The sequence below is a fragment of the Mesoplodon mirus genome (genome assembly GCF_964341445.2).
Source record: "Mesoplodon mirus genome assembly, chromosome: 2".
Lineage (NCBI taxonomy): Eukaryota > Metazoa > Chordata > Mammalia > Artiodactyla > Ziphiidae > Mesoplodon > Mesoplodon mirus.
The window spans coordinates 73966753-73982190 of NC_138977.1; the positions used below are offsets into that span (position 1 = coordinate 73966753).

At 34.2% G+C, this 15438-nt stretch overlaps 1 protein-coding gene across 7 annotated transcripts in view; it reads left to right on the top strand.

Moving 5' to 3' along the window:
- PCDH7 (protocadherin 7) overlaps window positions 1-15438 on the top strand; it is a 416647-nt gene that overhangs the window by 214342 nt on the left and 186867 nt on the right. Inside the window, exon 3 of one of the 7 annotated variants that reach the window (XM_082611232.1) lies at window positions 12859-12954. The exons of the other annotated variants lie outside the window; for them this stretch is intronic. Coding sequence (XP_082467358.1) covers window positions 12859-12947 — 89 coding nt within the window. The 3' untranslated portion in view covers window positions 12948-12954. The remainder of the gene's footprint in view (window positions 1-12858; window positions 12955-15438) is intronic. 7 annotated transcript variants of the gene reach the window in all.

A 15438-nucleotide genomic window follows, 5' to 3' on the forward strand; every position in this document is an offset into this window, starting at 1 on the left:
CTATATGCCCAAAAATAGGGTAAGAATTAATACCAGGTGCTTTATTCACTGATTAAACTATACAGTTTTATTCCTTATGCCTATATTTCATTGGTAGTTCATTCTACACACGCACACACATGCATACACGCACACACACCTTCATTGCATCCTTCTGCCAAGGTAGGGAAGGTGTCACTGAAAAGGATAATGTATGTGTATGAGAAAATACAGCACTAAGAGCCTGCTTCTGGAGTTGGTCCCATGACTCCCAAAGATTGCGGAAACAGAGCAATTAACTTTTTAATTATGCAAACCGTTCAGTAAAGCATGTATTAAAAAGATACTTAGGGGCTTCCCTGGTGGCGCAGTGGTTGAGAGTCCGCCTGCCGATGCAGGGGACACGGGTTTGTGCCCTGGTCCGGGAAGATCCCACATGCCGAGGAGCGGCTGGGACCGTGAGCCATGGCCACTGAGCCTGTGTGTCCGGAGCCTGTGCTCCACAACGGGAGAGGCCACAACAGTGAGAGGCCCGTGTACCGCAAAAAAAAAAATATATATATATATATACTTAAAGTTTATTTAATACTTTTAATGTCTCGATAATGTTGAAAATTTCAAAATAAGAAAAAAAAACAAGCAAACTTATAAACTCTTAGAGATTTTTCTTTCAAATGTTCCCCTTTGTAGGATATAGCAAAAACACTTATTTACCCATATCACTAATTTCAGAACTACTAGACTGTGTTAAATAATAGAATTTTTATAGTATATGATTGAATTAGAAAATATCTTAGCTATTTCAGGACTGGGGCACATATTTTTAACTGCAACATAAGCCCCATGCCTCTCTGGGGAATATTTATTTTAATTATGCCTATCAGCTGATATAAATTATTGAATTTGCTCAAACTTGCTTAAGAAAAAGAAGCTTCCTTAGATACAGTAACAAATGAAAATAAATTGAAAAGTAATTTCAAAACCACTGGCATAAACAAGTAAAAGCACATATATATCATCTGCACAAAAGATTTTCCAAGTCCTTTATTCTCAAGTATTATATCTTATTAAATTTTTAGTAGTCAGGAGAAGATATGCCTTACAAATATAGATTGATAACTCAATTGGTGCTAATAGTTAAGCTATTGTAATTTGGTTTTCATACTGAAGTAAGAATATTGCTTTTTTATTTGAAATGGAATCATTTCATGTATTTAGGAACATGCAGAAAAGATAATGCATATTTCAGTGTGGGATTAAGTGAAAATATCTGTTTTCACTGAGAAGCTGGCATATTTAGTTTGCTAATAATTGACCTAGTCGTCAAGCAACCAAAAGCTCCCATCTGCCCCTGCTGCTCATTTGTATCTATTGTGTATATTTTAGCTTCAGTGCTAAGGCCTTCATTTCCTTCCATAGGAAGAAGATAGGGCATTTCTGAAGTGCTTAAGACAGTTCTCTTTCCTCAATAGGGGAGAAAAAAAACAGAAAATATAACATAACTACATGGAGAGATGCCTACCTCTGAGCTCTTTTCATTTTAGCAGCTTGAGAAATATTGGTACACATTATTGCTCAGACACATTTTTTTCTAAACAAAGGTTACTGCCATCGATTCCGAAGAGAAAAAGTATCCATTATAATATTTTTTGCACTTCATTTAGCTAGCATCCTTATTGATTGGACTTTGCGAACTATCTACTTGTACCTGATGTGCCTTCCTAGACAATACTGAGGACAAATATTTTATTTGATGGCAAAACATGTAGAGAATTTGACTTATCAGTTGCTGTATATTTTGGATATTCATTCTGAAATTTATGAGCAAATTTTAAGAAGACTCAGTATTGCTCACCTGGGAAACACACAGGCATGCATGCACACATGCATGACACACCATCCTGGATGGGCTGGGCTGAGAAGGCTAAAGCACTTCTTGGAAATAATTTGAGTAATAAGCTATGCCTTCAGAAAGACTTTATTTTGGAAATGTTCCATTAAATTAAAGTCAATAGTTTAATCATTTGCAGATTTGACAGCCTCCTACCATATTGAGACTTTTATTGTAAAAATAAGTAATACTCCTATATTAAAGTAAGTTTATTAAATTGCAAATAGAAAATGTGTAGAGCATGTGCCTTTAAAATTTGGGTTGATTTTTCTCATTATGTAACATGCCAACTTGGATTGCAATATAATCCCTTTGGTAAATAACTAACAAAAGGACTATAAGGTTAATTTAAGGCTATAGTTTTCTAATGCCTTCTCCTGCTTCCCCCCTACCTCTCAAGAATAAGATGTATACTTACATTTTTACAGTGTATACTTAGGGAACTGTGCTGATTAAGTTAAAATAGCTGTATGTTTAGTTAGAGTATTTTAAAATATTGTTTAAAGGTAATTTCACTGGATCATTCAAATATTTCATCATTTCAAAATATCCTTTACACCTAAAAGTCTGGTTTTCCTTACAAGGGATTTTGTTTTATAATATAAGCCTAAAAATCCTTTGGGAGCATTTACGCCTGACTCTGATAATGCATAACAGGTCTCCACAAGAAACTGTGCCCAGAGACTGATACTGACAGAGTCGGCATTTCAAGTTTCTGTTGAAAATGTATGATAATCCGATGTAAATGTACCAGTTATTTATAATAACAATTTCAGTATTGCAGTATATTAGGCTTTTCAAGCTATTTGTCTCTTCACTGGAACCCAGCCATAACTGTGTCCTTGGCTTCTGCAATGCTTTTTATAATAAAGTCCTTCTGATACTAGTAATAAACTTCATGGAAGCAATCCAAGATAGACCCTACTGATAACTGAATTCCTTTTAATAGTGAATTGTATTCTTGTGAGACTCCAGCATAGTTATTTTCCTTTAGAGTTAAGGGTTTTATGTTGAAATAGTATTTATTTATTTATTTATATCATTGAACAGTCTCACTGCTATGACTAAGAAAATTGCTCCATAAAATACTTGGTAATGTAAATGTGAGAATGAAAGTTATACATCTGATGATTTATTAAATTTATGGCTTGTAGGAACATGACTGTCTCTATAAAGGAATCTAACATACACATTGGAGATTATTCTAGTAATGCCTTATAAAAATGGGATGCTGTTGTAATTTGAAATCTCAAAAGCATGAACCACTGAAGAGGTATGCTTTCAAAATTTGTAATCATACATGGCCTGGATTTGCAAATCTAAATTTGATGTAGGAAAATTTAGAATACACATTTATTTTAGAAATACTTGCTCTTACACAGACTCTAACTTTCCATGTACATGCCTACTTTATTTATTTATTTTTTTTGTGGTACGCGGGCCTCTCACTGTTGTGGCCTCTCCCGCTGCAGAGCACAGGCTCTGGACGTGCAGGCTCAGCGGCCATGGCTCATGGGCCCAGCCACTCCACGGCATGTGGGATCTTCCCGGACCGGAGCACGAACCCGTGTCCCCTGCATCGGCAGGCAGACTCTCAACCACTGCGCCACCAGGGAAGCCCTACATGCCTACTTTTGATGTATTTCCTTACCTGTTTCTTTTATTGGCAAGAAATGGAAAGGTCCATTAAGAGTAGGAAGTTTGCTTCCATGTCCTGGCTATTGTAAATAGTGCTGCAATGAACACTGTGGTACATGACTCTTTTTGAATTATGGTTTTCTCAGGGTATTAAAAAAAAAAAAAAGAGTAGGAAGCTTAATTGAGTTCATGTTAGAAGAAAAACAGACCAAGGTTGATGAGCCCAGACCTGGAATTTGAGACCAATGATTACCCCAGAATGAAGAATATTGGTGTGTGTGTAGGCAAGAGGGACTCAGGGTTATTACCAGTGCTCTGAAACTGCATTTGGCATATCAAAATATATTTAACCTCTTTCTTCGTCTCCCAGGAATTAAACTTCAGAACTTTTGGTCCACATTTTAAAGAGTGGATTTTTTTTTTTTTTTTTTTTGGTCTTGAACTTTTCAAAAGCTTTTATCATCACACTCTGTGAATTGATTTTCATTGAAACTCTACTGAGAAATTCAGCACATTTGGTCAGTAAACTTTTACTTAAAAAATGGTGATTTCACCTTCTTCTTCTTATAATGAACCCGCATTAATTGAATAATTGACTATTTAAAAGACTCGAAAAGTTTAAGCATACAATATAAAATTTTACAAAATTTTATTTCCATAAGTGGAAAAATATACAACAGCAAAATACAAAAGTATATTTTGTGCATCATGTACAAATAGAGAAGATATACTAAGGCAAAGATTTCAAAGATTTGGTTTCTTTTTATACAGTACTCTTAAAATAAACTTAGCTGTCATTTTTACAATGAAATCCATGTGGCATATGGCTTATTTTCAAGGACCCCTCCCCCACAGGAAATGCATCACTTAAAGATAAAAGAGCATATATGTGGCAGGGGAAAGAAAGAATAGGTTCTTCTCATATATTAGTAGGTCCATATGCTGTTTATTAAATTTGATGCTATTTAACTACTTCAGATAGCTGATTCAAATAAGAAGAAATCAGCAACTTTGTGGAAGTATGATGCAGTTTTATCATCTGTCAGAGTTTTCAAGAGGATACCATATTTTATAGGCTTGAAATAAAACATTATGAATTAATACACCCATAACGAAATAATATATATGCTTCAAGGGAATAGCATTACCCAAAGTTGGCATTTTAGTTCATGCAATTTAAATTATAGTATTGAAAAAGGTGTTCTCATGTATTAACTGAATTCCAACTTAGAGCATGCTGCCTGCTTCTCTGGTTGTGCATGAGTATGTTGAGGAGGAAATAATACAAAAAAAAAAAAAAGGTCTGACTAAGAGTCTGAGATGTTTTACAGTCAAAGAACAGCTTGTGTTTTAAAAAGAAATTAAAATACATTAACTCGGAACAGTGGGCAAAGTGTTTCAAATGAAGGATACGGTGAACAGACTGTTTCACTTCCCTTCCATTCCACATATCTATGAATAATCATTCCTTGAGGTTTAAAATTATAAATAACACTGCAGAGTGGAGTTATTTTGATTTTACAAAGGAAATCATCCATTTTGTTTTTATTTTCATTTGGGCAAACTCAAAATGGCTTAGCATAGCTTCTGCTAAACTTATTCAAGACTGAAGCATTTTTGACAAAAAAAAAAAAATGTTTCCCAATTGTGAGTAGATTACTACATTTATGTGGCTAAATTCACACAGAATTGACAACTGTTGTTTGACTTGGCAAAGTTAGAATATGGTAGTTGATACCAAGAGAGGGGAGGTAGCAAAAAAAAATTGTAAGGAAAAGAGAAATTTCAATGAAGAATCTATATGCAATTGTGCTCAAGGGAAGGATGGTTGAATAGGGACATTTTATCCTAAAGTTATCACCATAAGTTGATTATTCTGTGTCCTGCCCTCACATACATGTACACATACATGAGACCAGAAAAATGAAGGTAAAAATTTGTCATGTAATATTTAATTTCAGTTATTAGTACTGTCATTTGTAAGTCCTGGATAATGAGTGCTACATGGAGTTAGACAATGTCTATTTGGATACAGAGCTTTACTATTCATATTTATAAAGTCATTATATGAGAAATTATAAAGTGATAACTTGGTTACATTTTTAACAAAATATAAATTTTTTTACAACAAAATTATCTTGAAAATAATTTCTAGAATTATTTGCATGTACATTGGGTGGAATAAAATGCTGTATTTATTTATTTATTAAGCTGAATTAGTTAAAGAATAAATTAATATCTTCTGGGTCCAAGGTCCAACCATAATTTCCATTATTACTTTGGCTTTAATGCTTTATTTTCTTTGCTTGTTCTTCTGATAACTTAGTGTGCGTTGAAATGTAGTGGTGGAGAAATCAGTCAAGATGATGGATTACTATAAAACATACTTTGTAAGAAAAGGAATAGGCTAATCCTAAACTCTTCATAGAATAATGAAAACTTTCTCATCTAAAATTCACAGTGCTCTTATCGGTCATTGGTGTATTATTACAGCCAGTGTTTGTACACTGAGCCTGGATATTTATTGTGTTTTATAAAATTTGAAACCTGGGCCTTGATGAAGTTTATTTTACATTTTAAAACTGTGCTTCTCTACTAAGTGTATTTTTTTCCTGTGTGCCCTAATTGTCAAAACTAAGGTGCATCAGCAGAAAATAGTTTGCAGTTGGGAAATAGTTTTTAACATTCTATCCATGAAAGCCTTGAAGATCAAAGATAGACTCTTGATGGTAAAAACCAGCATGGGGAAAAATCATAACATTCTCTGTGTACCACACTCTTAGTAAAAGTATTTTCTAGATAAGTTGACATTGATTAGTAGACTTTATGAGCCTGCTAATACTCAATTCCAGGCCGCAAAATCACAGTTGCCAGTTCAGATTCTTAATATATTGTTCATATGGGTTAAAATATATTTTTATTTACATATTCATTTATTCATTCATTGCTAAATGTAACTGAAGTCTAATTTCAGAGAGAGCTGGGAGATTCATGTCAAGTAAACCTCTATAAGAGATAAACCTCTATAAGAGATGGAAGAGGTTGGTTAAATTTGTCTTAAGTTTTTACCATCCATTTTTTTTATACACATTCATTCTATATTTATGATGATACTGGAATATGTTTTTCTAAAATTGCAGTTTGTTTGTATGTTTTCCTGGGAGAGGATAGGATGAGGCTGGGTGGAAATCAAGATTCTTCTATGGGTTTGCTAAGATCTTCATGAGAAGTGATTCTCTTTGGAGTTCCCAGGGTAGTTCATTTCATTTTATTGTATTTCTGTTTTGTTTTTTTGTCTTTTTGTTTTTGTTTTTGTGGTATGCGGGCCTCTCACTGTTGTGGCCTCTCCCATTGCGGAGCACAGGCTCCGGACGCGCAGGCTCAGCGGCCATGGCTCACGGGCCCAGCTGCTCCGCGGCATGTGGGATCTTCCCGGACCGGGGCACGAACCCGTGTCGCCTGCATCGGCAGGCGGACTCTCAACCACTGCGCCACCAGGGAAGCCCTGTATTTCTGTTTTTTAAATCGCTCATAGCCACCTTTAACCTCCCTACCCATTCTACTTCACTGCTGCCCTTTTCACTGCTGTTTATAACTTCCATTCTCTCCCCCTGACCTCATGGTACTCTGTGCTCTCGGCATGATAACCAACTCACTCTCCTTAAATATGCAACAAAACGCAATATATTACTGAGTGTTCTAATTAACTGCCACATGTGAAAATACTTTACATATTTCATCTCACTTGATCCTCATGACATTCTTAATATGTAGCTTTTATTATTCACAAGAGAGCAAAGGGAGGCTCACAGACCTTAGGTGATTTGCTCAAAACCATGCAGCCAAAATAGCTGAGATAGGGTTTGAGGGAACTCTGTCAAACCAAAAAACTCACGTCCTTTCTATTACAACATACTGTGTCTAACCATGCCCTTCTTTCACTGGAATGGTCTTAACCCCTTTCACCTCTGTCTCTGTCCTGCTGGCAAATTCTTAAGTTTACTGCAAGTATCACCTCTTCTGTGGAGCCTATGTTGACCCTCTCCTGCTTAGCTCTTTGCATATCACACATCTGTATTAGAACATAACATAATGTCACTCTTCTCACTATTTTTTTGGTTTTGAAAAGTATGGTAATCATTTTTCATAAAAATATTTTATTTATGTAGGTATGAAATGACTTTGATATGACTATTTTAAAATATGTTTACAATTAATTATTTTTAAACAGTCAATTTTATTTTTGAATATAATGAATACCAATGATGACATATGCCACATAAAAACAAAAGCACTTTGAGTCATCTACAGTTTTTAAGTGGCTAGAGGAGTTCTGAAACACAAATGGTTAAGTACTGCTGGCGACAGCAGTGTCTAGTACAGATTGAACACTGTTTAAATATTTGATGAACAAAACTGAATAATCAAATTGATATAACAACTTTTAGTTGCAGAAACTATAAATGTACTATGTGAGGGTTTAGGATTTACATAGTTTTATAAATTTACTCAAACAATTATAAGTCAAGAAGAAAATGAGCAAAAACCACATTAAAATATGTTTTTTTTAGGGAAAACTAAATTCAGAATATTAATTATATCAATCAAGTAAATCATATATTAATTAAAATTAAAATTCTAAGTGAACATTATTCCATACACTAATCAATGTTGAAGCAGGCACTCAGGTAGCTGATTAGTTTGTATGGAGGACACAGTGGGTCATGCTATTATAGCTATAAATTGTGAGATTGTTTTAGAGAGCAGACTTGTAAAACAGAAATTTGAAAATAATAAAGCGGAATATTATAGATTTGCTAGAAGATTTATAAAATGTTTTTGATGCAACTAAATCTTGAAATTTTAATGAAATTGTTAGAAAAATGTATCACAACTCCAGATTTATATATGACAATACTTTGTCATTATGAAAATTTATTTTTAGGAAGTAGTGTGTGATATTAAGTAAAATTAATGAACATCTTCAGTTAAAGAGAAAAAAACAAAAGCATATTTCATGCTTTTATTGAGTTAAGAAATTTTAAACATCATATACTAGCATTTTTATATCACACTTTAAATTTACATATAACAAACCTAATTAAAATGTATAATTCAGTATTAGTAACAAAAGTTTGCACTTAGGGGGGCTTCCCTGGTGGCGCAGTGGTTGAGAGTCCGCCTACCGATGCAGGGGACACGGGTTCGTGCCCCGGTCCGGGAGGATCCTATCCGCGGAGCGGCTAGGCCCGTGAGCCATGGCCGCTGAGCCTGTGCGTCCAGAACCTGCGCTCCGCAAGGGGAGAGGCCACAACAGTGAGAGGCCCGCGTAACGCAAAAAAAAAAAAAAAAAAAAAAAAAGTTTGCACTTAAATCTCTTTAATATTATCTTCTAATTTCTTCATTACACAATTGTTTTACTAAAGTTTGTAGTTGATAATATTAAGCACTGTTATTTAGCTGATTTTTATTGCCATTAAATTAAGTAATCTATACTTTTAAACCTTAGGAATGTAAAATACCAAGCAAGATACTAGAAACCCACCACTTACTAAGGAGAGCTAAATAAAGGTTAATAATCATTCTTTCATTTTAAATCAGTTATAATTTTTACTGATTAAAAAAAAAACTTCAGGTGTTGCCTACCCAATGATGTTATTCCCCTTGTATTTTCTGTTTTTTTCCTCCTCGTGGTCTTAATACTCAAGCGCTGACTGATAACCTTACCCAGGGTTTGTACGATTGTTTATTTTATACTTAAAAACAATACTGTTTGTTCCTCTTTAACAAAAACTGAACTGAGCCATGTCATATCTGCAGTGGAGCAGTTTCCTGAGTGCAGAAAGAACATGTAGCATTCCTTCCTCTGCAAAGCTTTTCAGATTCCACCTCTTTTCCTATTGCCACCAGGGCAGATCTTAACCCCATCCTGCAGGAGCTAGTAGGAAACACCAAACACTCCAGCCCTGCCTAGACACACTATGGACACTAGCATTAAGATGAATAAATTGTCCTTTTTGATAACTTTCCAGCCACTCTTAGCAAGAAGGAGAATGAGAAAAAATTGAACCAATTTATTGCCTGGAGTGTGGCCCCCTAGGAGGAGTATATTAGACTGTGTTCAAAAAAGCCCTGGGTATGAATGTGAGAGACTGAGGGAAAGTTTTAGGGTCAGAACCTGAGCTAAAATATCAGTTTTCTAATTGTTAGAGAAAATGTATTTTTAAGATGGACCTTACAAATAGGATAAAAAACTCTACTGTTATCAGGAATGTTTATGCAGTATGGTAATGGCCTTTTCTCATATATCCTTATACCAGACAAGCCAGGTTTTGATAAAGCTTTAAGGACATCAAGCAGAGAACAGCAGTTTCACTGGCTAATTAAGCTCCCTCTTTATATGTAGTTTGATGCGTCTCTTCTACATATCAAGGTGTGTTCTGTTTCTCCCACCATACAATCTATTCTGGGTTGACTAACTTCAGACTTGTCAGCACTAAAAAACCTCCTTCCCACCACATTGCATTAGGCTGTGTCAGCTTCCTTTTCTGAAAACAGTTTCTTTCTTTCATGCTTTGTCCATATCTGTCTTCTCAAAGTTCATCCCCTTATCTCTTCGCCTTTAACTTCCAAGCGCTATGATGTTTGATGCTTATTTTTGTTCCCCACTTAATGATTATATTTTTTGAGGATACGAACTGAGTCTTGTGCCTTATTCTTTGGCATTACAGCTCGATGTTGCGTTCTCTGTGCTGCTTATTTCACTAAGTCACACAGCCTTTATATACAATATCTTAGTATTCGTATTTCTACTTTTATCATACATTTTTCCAAAAACAGAAACCTCATACCGTTGTCTATAAGCATATTCCTACCAAATACCACTTTAGTAACAGAGATGATTTTGTTATTCTAGCCCTACCTTTTAAATATGAAAAAATAAATAGCTTTCACTTTTATTTCTCTTAATCTACAAAGTTCTGTTGTCCACTCTATGAATTCATGACTCGAAAATTTCAGTTTAATCTTTTCAGTTACCATTCTATGTTGTTTTAGTTATTTATAAACTCGGCTATTTATAAAATAATTTTATTACTTGTTACATCTTGATAAGTTGTACTATTAGTGATCATCTATGTTTTGTGTGTGTATATTTATTTTCCAAAGTTTCTCATAAGTACACCTTTGGTTATTTTTGTATCTTTCACAGTGCAGGTTAATTTCCAAATATATTGTCTCATAATTATCTACCCTTCCTAAGATCAACGGAAGAATTTACTATATATCAAATCCTTGCAGTATTAAGGATTCCTGTACAAAAAATGCTGTATTGCATGCTAGATTAAAGTATTTTGCCACAAATTAAGAGCACGAGGATTCCTTTTTTTGTTGTTGTTCCTGGCTTGGGAGATTCCCACACTTGATTCTTCCAAAGATAAAATGCTGATCCCCAAATAATCACTTAGCAATATTTAAATGTAGGAATAATTATATTTTTGTTACTTTGATATTACTGGAATTATGTAGGTTTTAATTTTGGAGGGAGATTTAAATTTTTAAATATTATGTGTAATGGCAGTTAATATTTTTAAAATTAAATACAAAATTAAAAATTTATAATAAAAAAAACAAAGCTACCAAAAAATTGTGTTCAATCATATCAGATAAAATGTAAGTTGGCTACAAAAAAATTAAGTTTGCTACTTTGAGCTCATTTATTTTAATTAAATAGGCCTAGATACTGCATGTGCCTTCAGAATTCTTTGATGCTAATCTTTTATGATAACCAATGAGAACTTCCAAATTTCTCAATTCAAAGGCTGACTAATACTATTACCTAAGCATTAAGTGGGTATGTTATTTTAAACAGAGATGATGGCTAATAATAAGCAGTGTGTCAAAGACCAGAGAAGTTGAGAAACTGGAAAGTTTTGAGACATCCTGTCTAAACAGGATTAAGGCAAAACCAAAAGGATTATCATGCTTCAAACCCCAAAGATCTTTGTGATAGCTGCTTTCCTAAACATCAGGATTAAAGGTTAGAATCACATTCAGAAACAAGAATGCAAACATGTATTCACAGAAATCCCTGTCTTTAGGGAAAAATTCAAGAATGTCCCAGCCCTTCTGTAAATATTACACTAAGACATGTATTGGTGTGAGGGGTCAAAAACATTATATTTTTCACACAAAAACCTAATCTCTCCTACCTTTCAACTTTATAGTACTTAAAAAAAATTGTATTTTTTTAGAACAGTTTTGGTTCACAAAACAATGGAGAGGAAGATACAGAGGTTTCCCGTGTGCCCCCTGCCTCCACAAATGCATAACCTTCCCCCTTACAATGTACCCCACCACAGGGGAATACCTCTTCTTCATAAAATATGCATATTTCAATCAGGTTATCTCCAGTCTGTCTAAAAGCAACTCTAAATAGTGTAAAAATATCATTTTTCATATAAAGTTTGTATTTAAATAAAAGCATACAAAGTTAAAGATTTCTTTAAAAGCAAATACTTAGAGCAAAATCTGTAGCAGTATTTGGTTTTCAGGTGTGGTATTATCTCCTATATTGATTTATAAAAGCAGTTAATCACTATTAAAATTCAACTCATTTAGTATTATCAACTTTTTAAAAAAATTTTTTCACTCTCTTTCCATATAATTCTATATATTTACTTTTAAAAAATTACATATTGTCCAGATTAAACCATGTCTACAAAAATATAATTAAAACACAAAACTTTTTGCAACTTTTATTAGTTTGACCTCTTGCAGTATATAGGGATTCTACAAATCTAATTCTTTTTTTTTTGTTAAATCAACAAGTTGAAGTCGTTTTGATATCAAATCTACATGCCCTTAGGAGAACGTAAAAAGGAATATTCGTTGTGAGCAATTAGATGTATGTCAATTAGATGGAGGCAGAACAAATAAATGGTTATAATCCTACTGTGTGTTGGGGGAAAAATACATATACATTTGGTTTTGTTTATCCAATAGTTTTTTTTCTTTCTTAAATCTGTTGTAAAAAGCAACAACTATACCTATAGAAAAATGGCCTGCCTTAAACTACCCAGTCGAAAAGTGAGAATAAGATGGTAGCTCATTACTTGTAGCAGCCCCCGTGTCCTAGACTTGGAAGATGATAGTTGGAAAATGTTCGGATTAACGCCGTTAGAAATACCTAATTTGTTTAAATTATCTTTGAAATTTATCTAGATTTTTTAAAAAAGAAAACAAGCTCAGGGTTTTTGGAAATTGTTTTATTGGCAAGGTCTATGGATGGACACCATTGTGTAGGGGCTGCTGATCTTCCCTTTACAAATTTCCCCATCTCCCTTCCCCAGGTGTTGCTGCCATCACTACCTTTCCCTTCCTCCCCTTTCCTCATGGCAAGACGCATGGAAGAAGAGTGCTGTTAAGGCCTCTCCATTAATGAACAGGTATGGTGGTTCTCATGAATCAGTGCAGTGCCCCTCTTCTGCATTCTCCATTAATAGTCTATCTCTTTTATATTGAGAAGACTCATTTACCCACCTACACAGAGCCTACTGATACAGAAAAATCACTCAACCTGAGTATATCTTTACATATTTCAGCATGCTATGCATTTCAGAATTCCCTGCACAGTTGCAGAATACTTTTTAAATGTAGAGGAGTACAGAAGAATTAATTAAATCATTTTCAGAGAAAGGTGCTATGCAGTTTCCTCAACTGATTGTACAGGAATGAAATGGACCTTGTATGCTTCTATATGCCTCTTTCAATGTTATACAAATACTTTTTATATAACATATCTTTGAAAAGTGTTAAATGGAAATACTTTGTGAATTTTAACTCAAAATTCAATTATTATAGCATTTGAATTTTCAAAAGCATTACACAAAACTGTATGTACATTAATTATAATGCTTGTTGATCTGGTTATAGAAAATTTGGTATGAGCCAGTTCAGATGAATCTAAATACAAATCGATGTCATCCAGATATCAGAGCTGAACGTATGCTAATTGCTTTCCTCAAAACTTTCTTTTGTCAATTCAGCTGGTGGCACTTGAGGGAGGTGGGGGGCACTATTTCTTTCAGCAGTCCCAAGATTACCTCATTCAGGCTGCTACATTTTGAAAAGAGCTAGGCCCTCAGGGCTCAAACAACAGCAGAGTCATAACCTATAAAACACAAATACTAAGTCATCACAGAGAAACACCCACCTTCTTAATTTCTTTTTTCACTAGCGGAACTGATCCTCCTAGCTCCTGTAGGGGCTTGTTCTGAGGATGTGTCAGGCTCTGCATTACATTCTTGTGACTATCCAGATCTTTGAGACACGTAACTAGAACACTATCTTTGGGCTAGGAAGATTATTGGCAGATGTCTTAAAAACAAAACAAAAGGCAGATGTCTTAAAAACAAAAACAAAAAAAAAAAACAGTGATTGTGTCTATAGGTGTGCAAGTGTGTGGCAGCACTATTTGTGGTATTCCTTAAAATAGTAGCAAAATTAAGACTTGTTTGTGTACATAAACAAAGCAAACTCTTTTGATTTATAGGCATTTTCACTGATGCAACCATTAACCATTAAAGGCTGGAGCATTAATCTTCATTCAGGAATGCATGACCTCTTACTCCAAAAAGCTCTGAAATCATTGGCTGGCCTTCATGATCCCATTTCTACCTACATTTCTAGTCCATATTTTATACCTTTACCCTGATTTACACTGTACTCTGGACTCCCCGTCTTTCTCAATGGCTATAAATAACCTTTCCTGTCCACAGACCTTTGCACTGTTGGGTCTTTCCATCTGGAGAGCACTTTCCCCAGGTCTGTTTGGAAAACTCACAACAATAATAAGAGCAAACATGTACAGAGGGTTTACTGTGTGTCAGACACAATGTAAATAAACTTAATAATCTCCACTTTCTTAATTCATCCATACAAAAGAACATAGAGTTAGAAATTATTATTATTCATATTTAATTGATAAAAAATGAGGCTTGGAGAAAACTTAAAGTGGCCAAAATCACTCAGAATTGACTGAAGTACCATGTACCTTATGTAGTGTCTCCTGATTCCTCCTAAGCAAAGCTAGGATTCTCATTCATGTTCAACTCTGAGTTTCTATGATTCCATCTTATCCTTTATGAACTCTTCTATGTCCACAGTGTTTGTTACTCACTAAATGCTGAGCAAATGAATGAACTTTTAGAAAGAAGTCATTCATCCTTTTCACCCTTGCATGTACCCTTCTCCTCATCCACACTTTCCTCTACTCTGTTTTTATTCCCCTTAGCTTGTGGCTCTTGACTATTATTAGATTCACAGATGACTTAATAAATTGTATCATAAGAAATCAGTCACTATTTCCCCCTAATTTTAGGACCTGCAATTAAAAACCAAGTAAGTATAAAATAATTGAAAACACAGAAAAAAGATCATTTAAATTTTATAAAATGTATCAAATCTAGTGGTAAAAAAAGAAGCACAGATATACTTATATCTCACATGGAAAGAAGGAAATTCAACCAAAATGTTCTAAAGTTTTGAGGGAAGATTATCCGAGAAACACATTTTTTACATTACAGGCAAATAAAGGAAATATGCACCATATAAGAAAAGAGTCGTTTACCATACAAGAAAAGAAAGAAATGGAGAAGTAAAATTAGATGAGGAAAAGAGGATAAACCAAGAAAGAAAAGAAAAATCGTTGAGAAAATAGAAACAAAAATATTTTAGGAAAATGAATAAATTGAAAAGCAATAAAAAATTGAAGGAAAGATATTGAAAACCATGGACCTGAAAGAATTTTAAGAGAATATGAAATAAAACTTGGAGGGGAAAAAATAATGCAGGTAGAGAAAAAGGACTTTATTAATGAGTTCATGTTTCCGTTATTCTTAGAAAAGCCTTTGAGGTAAAATGGCTGGAAA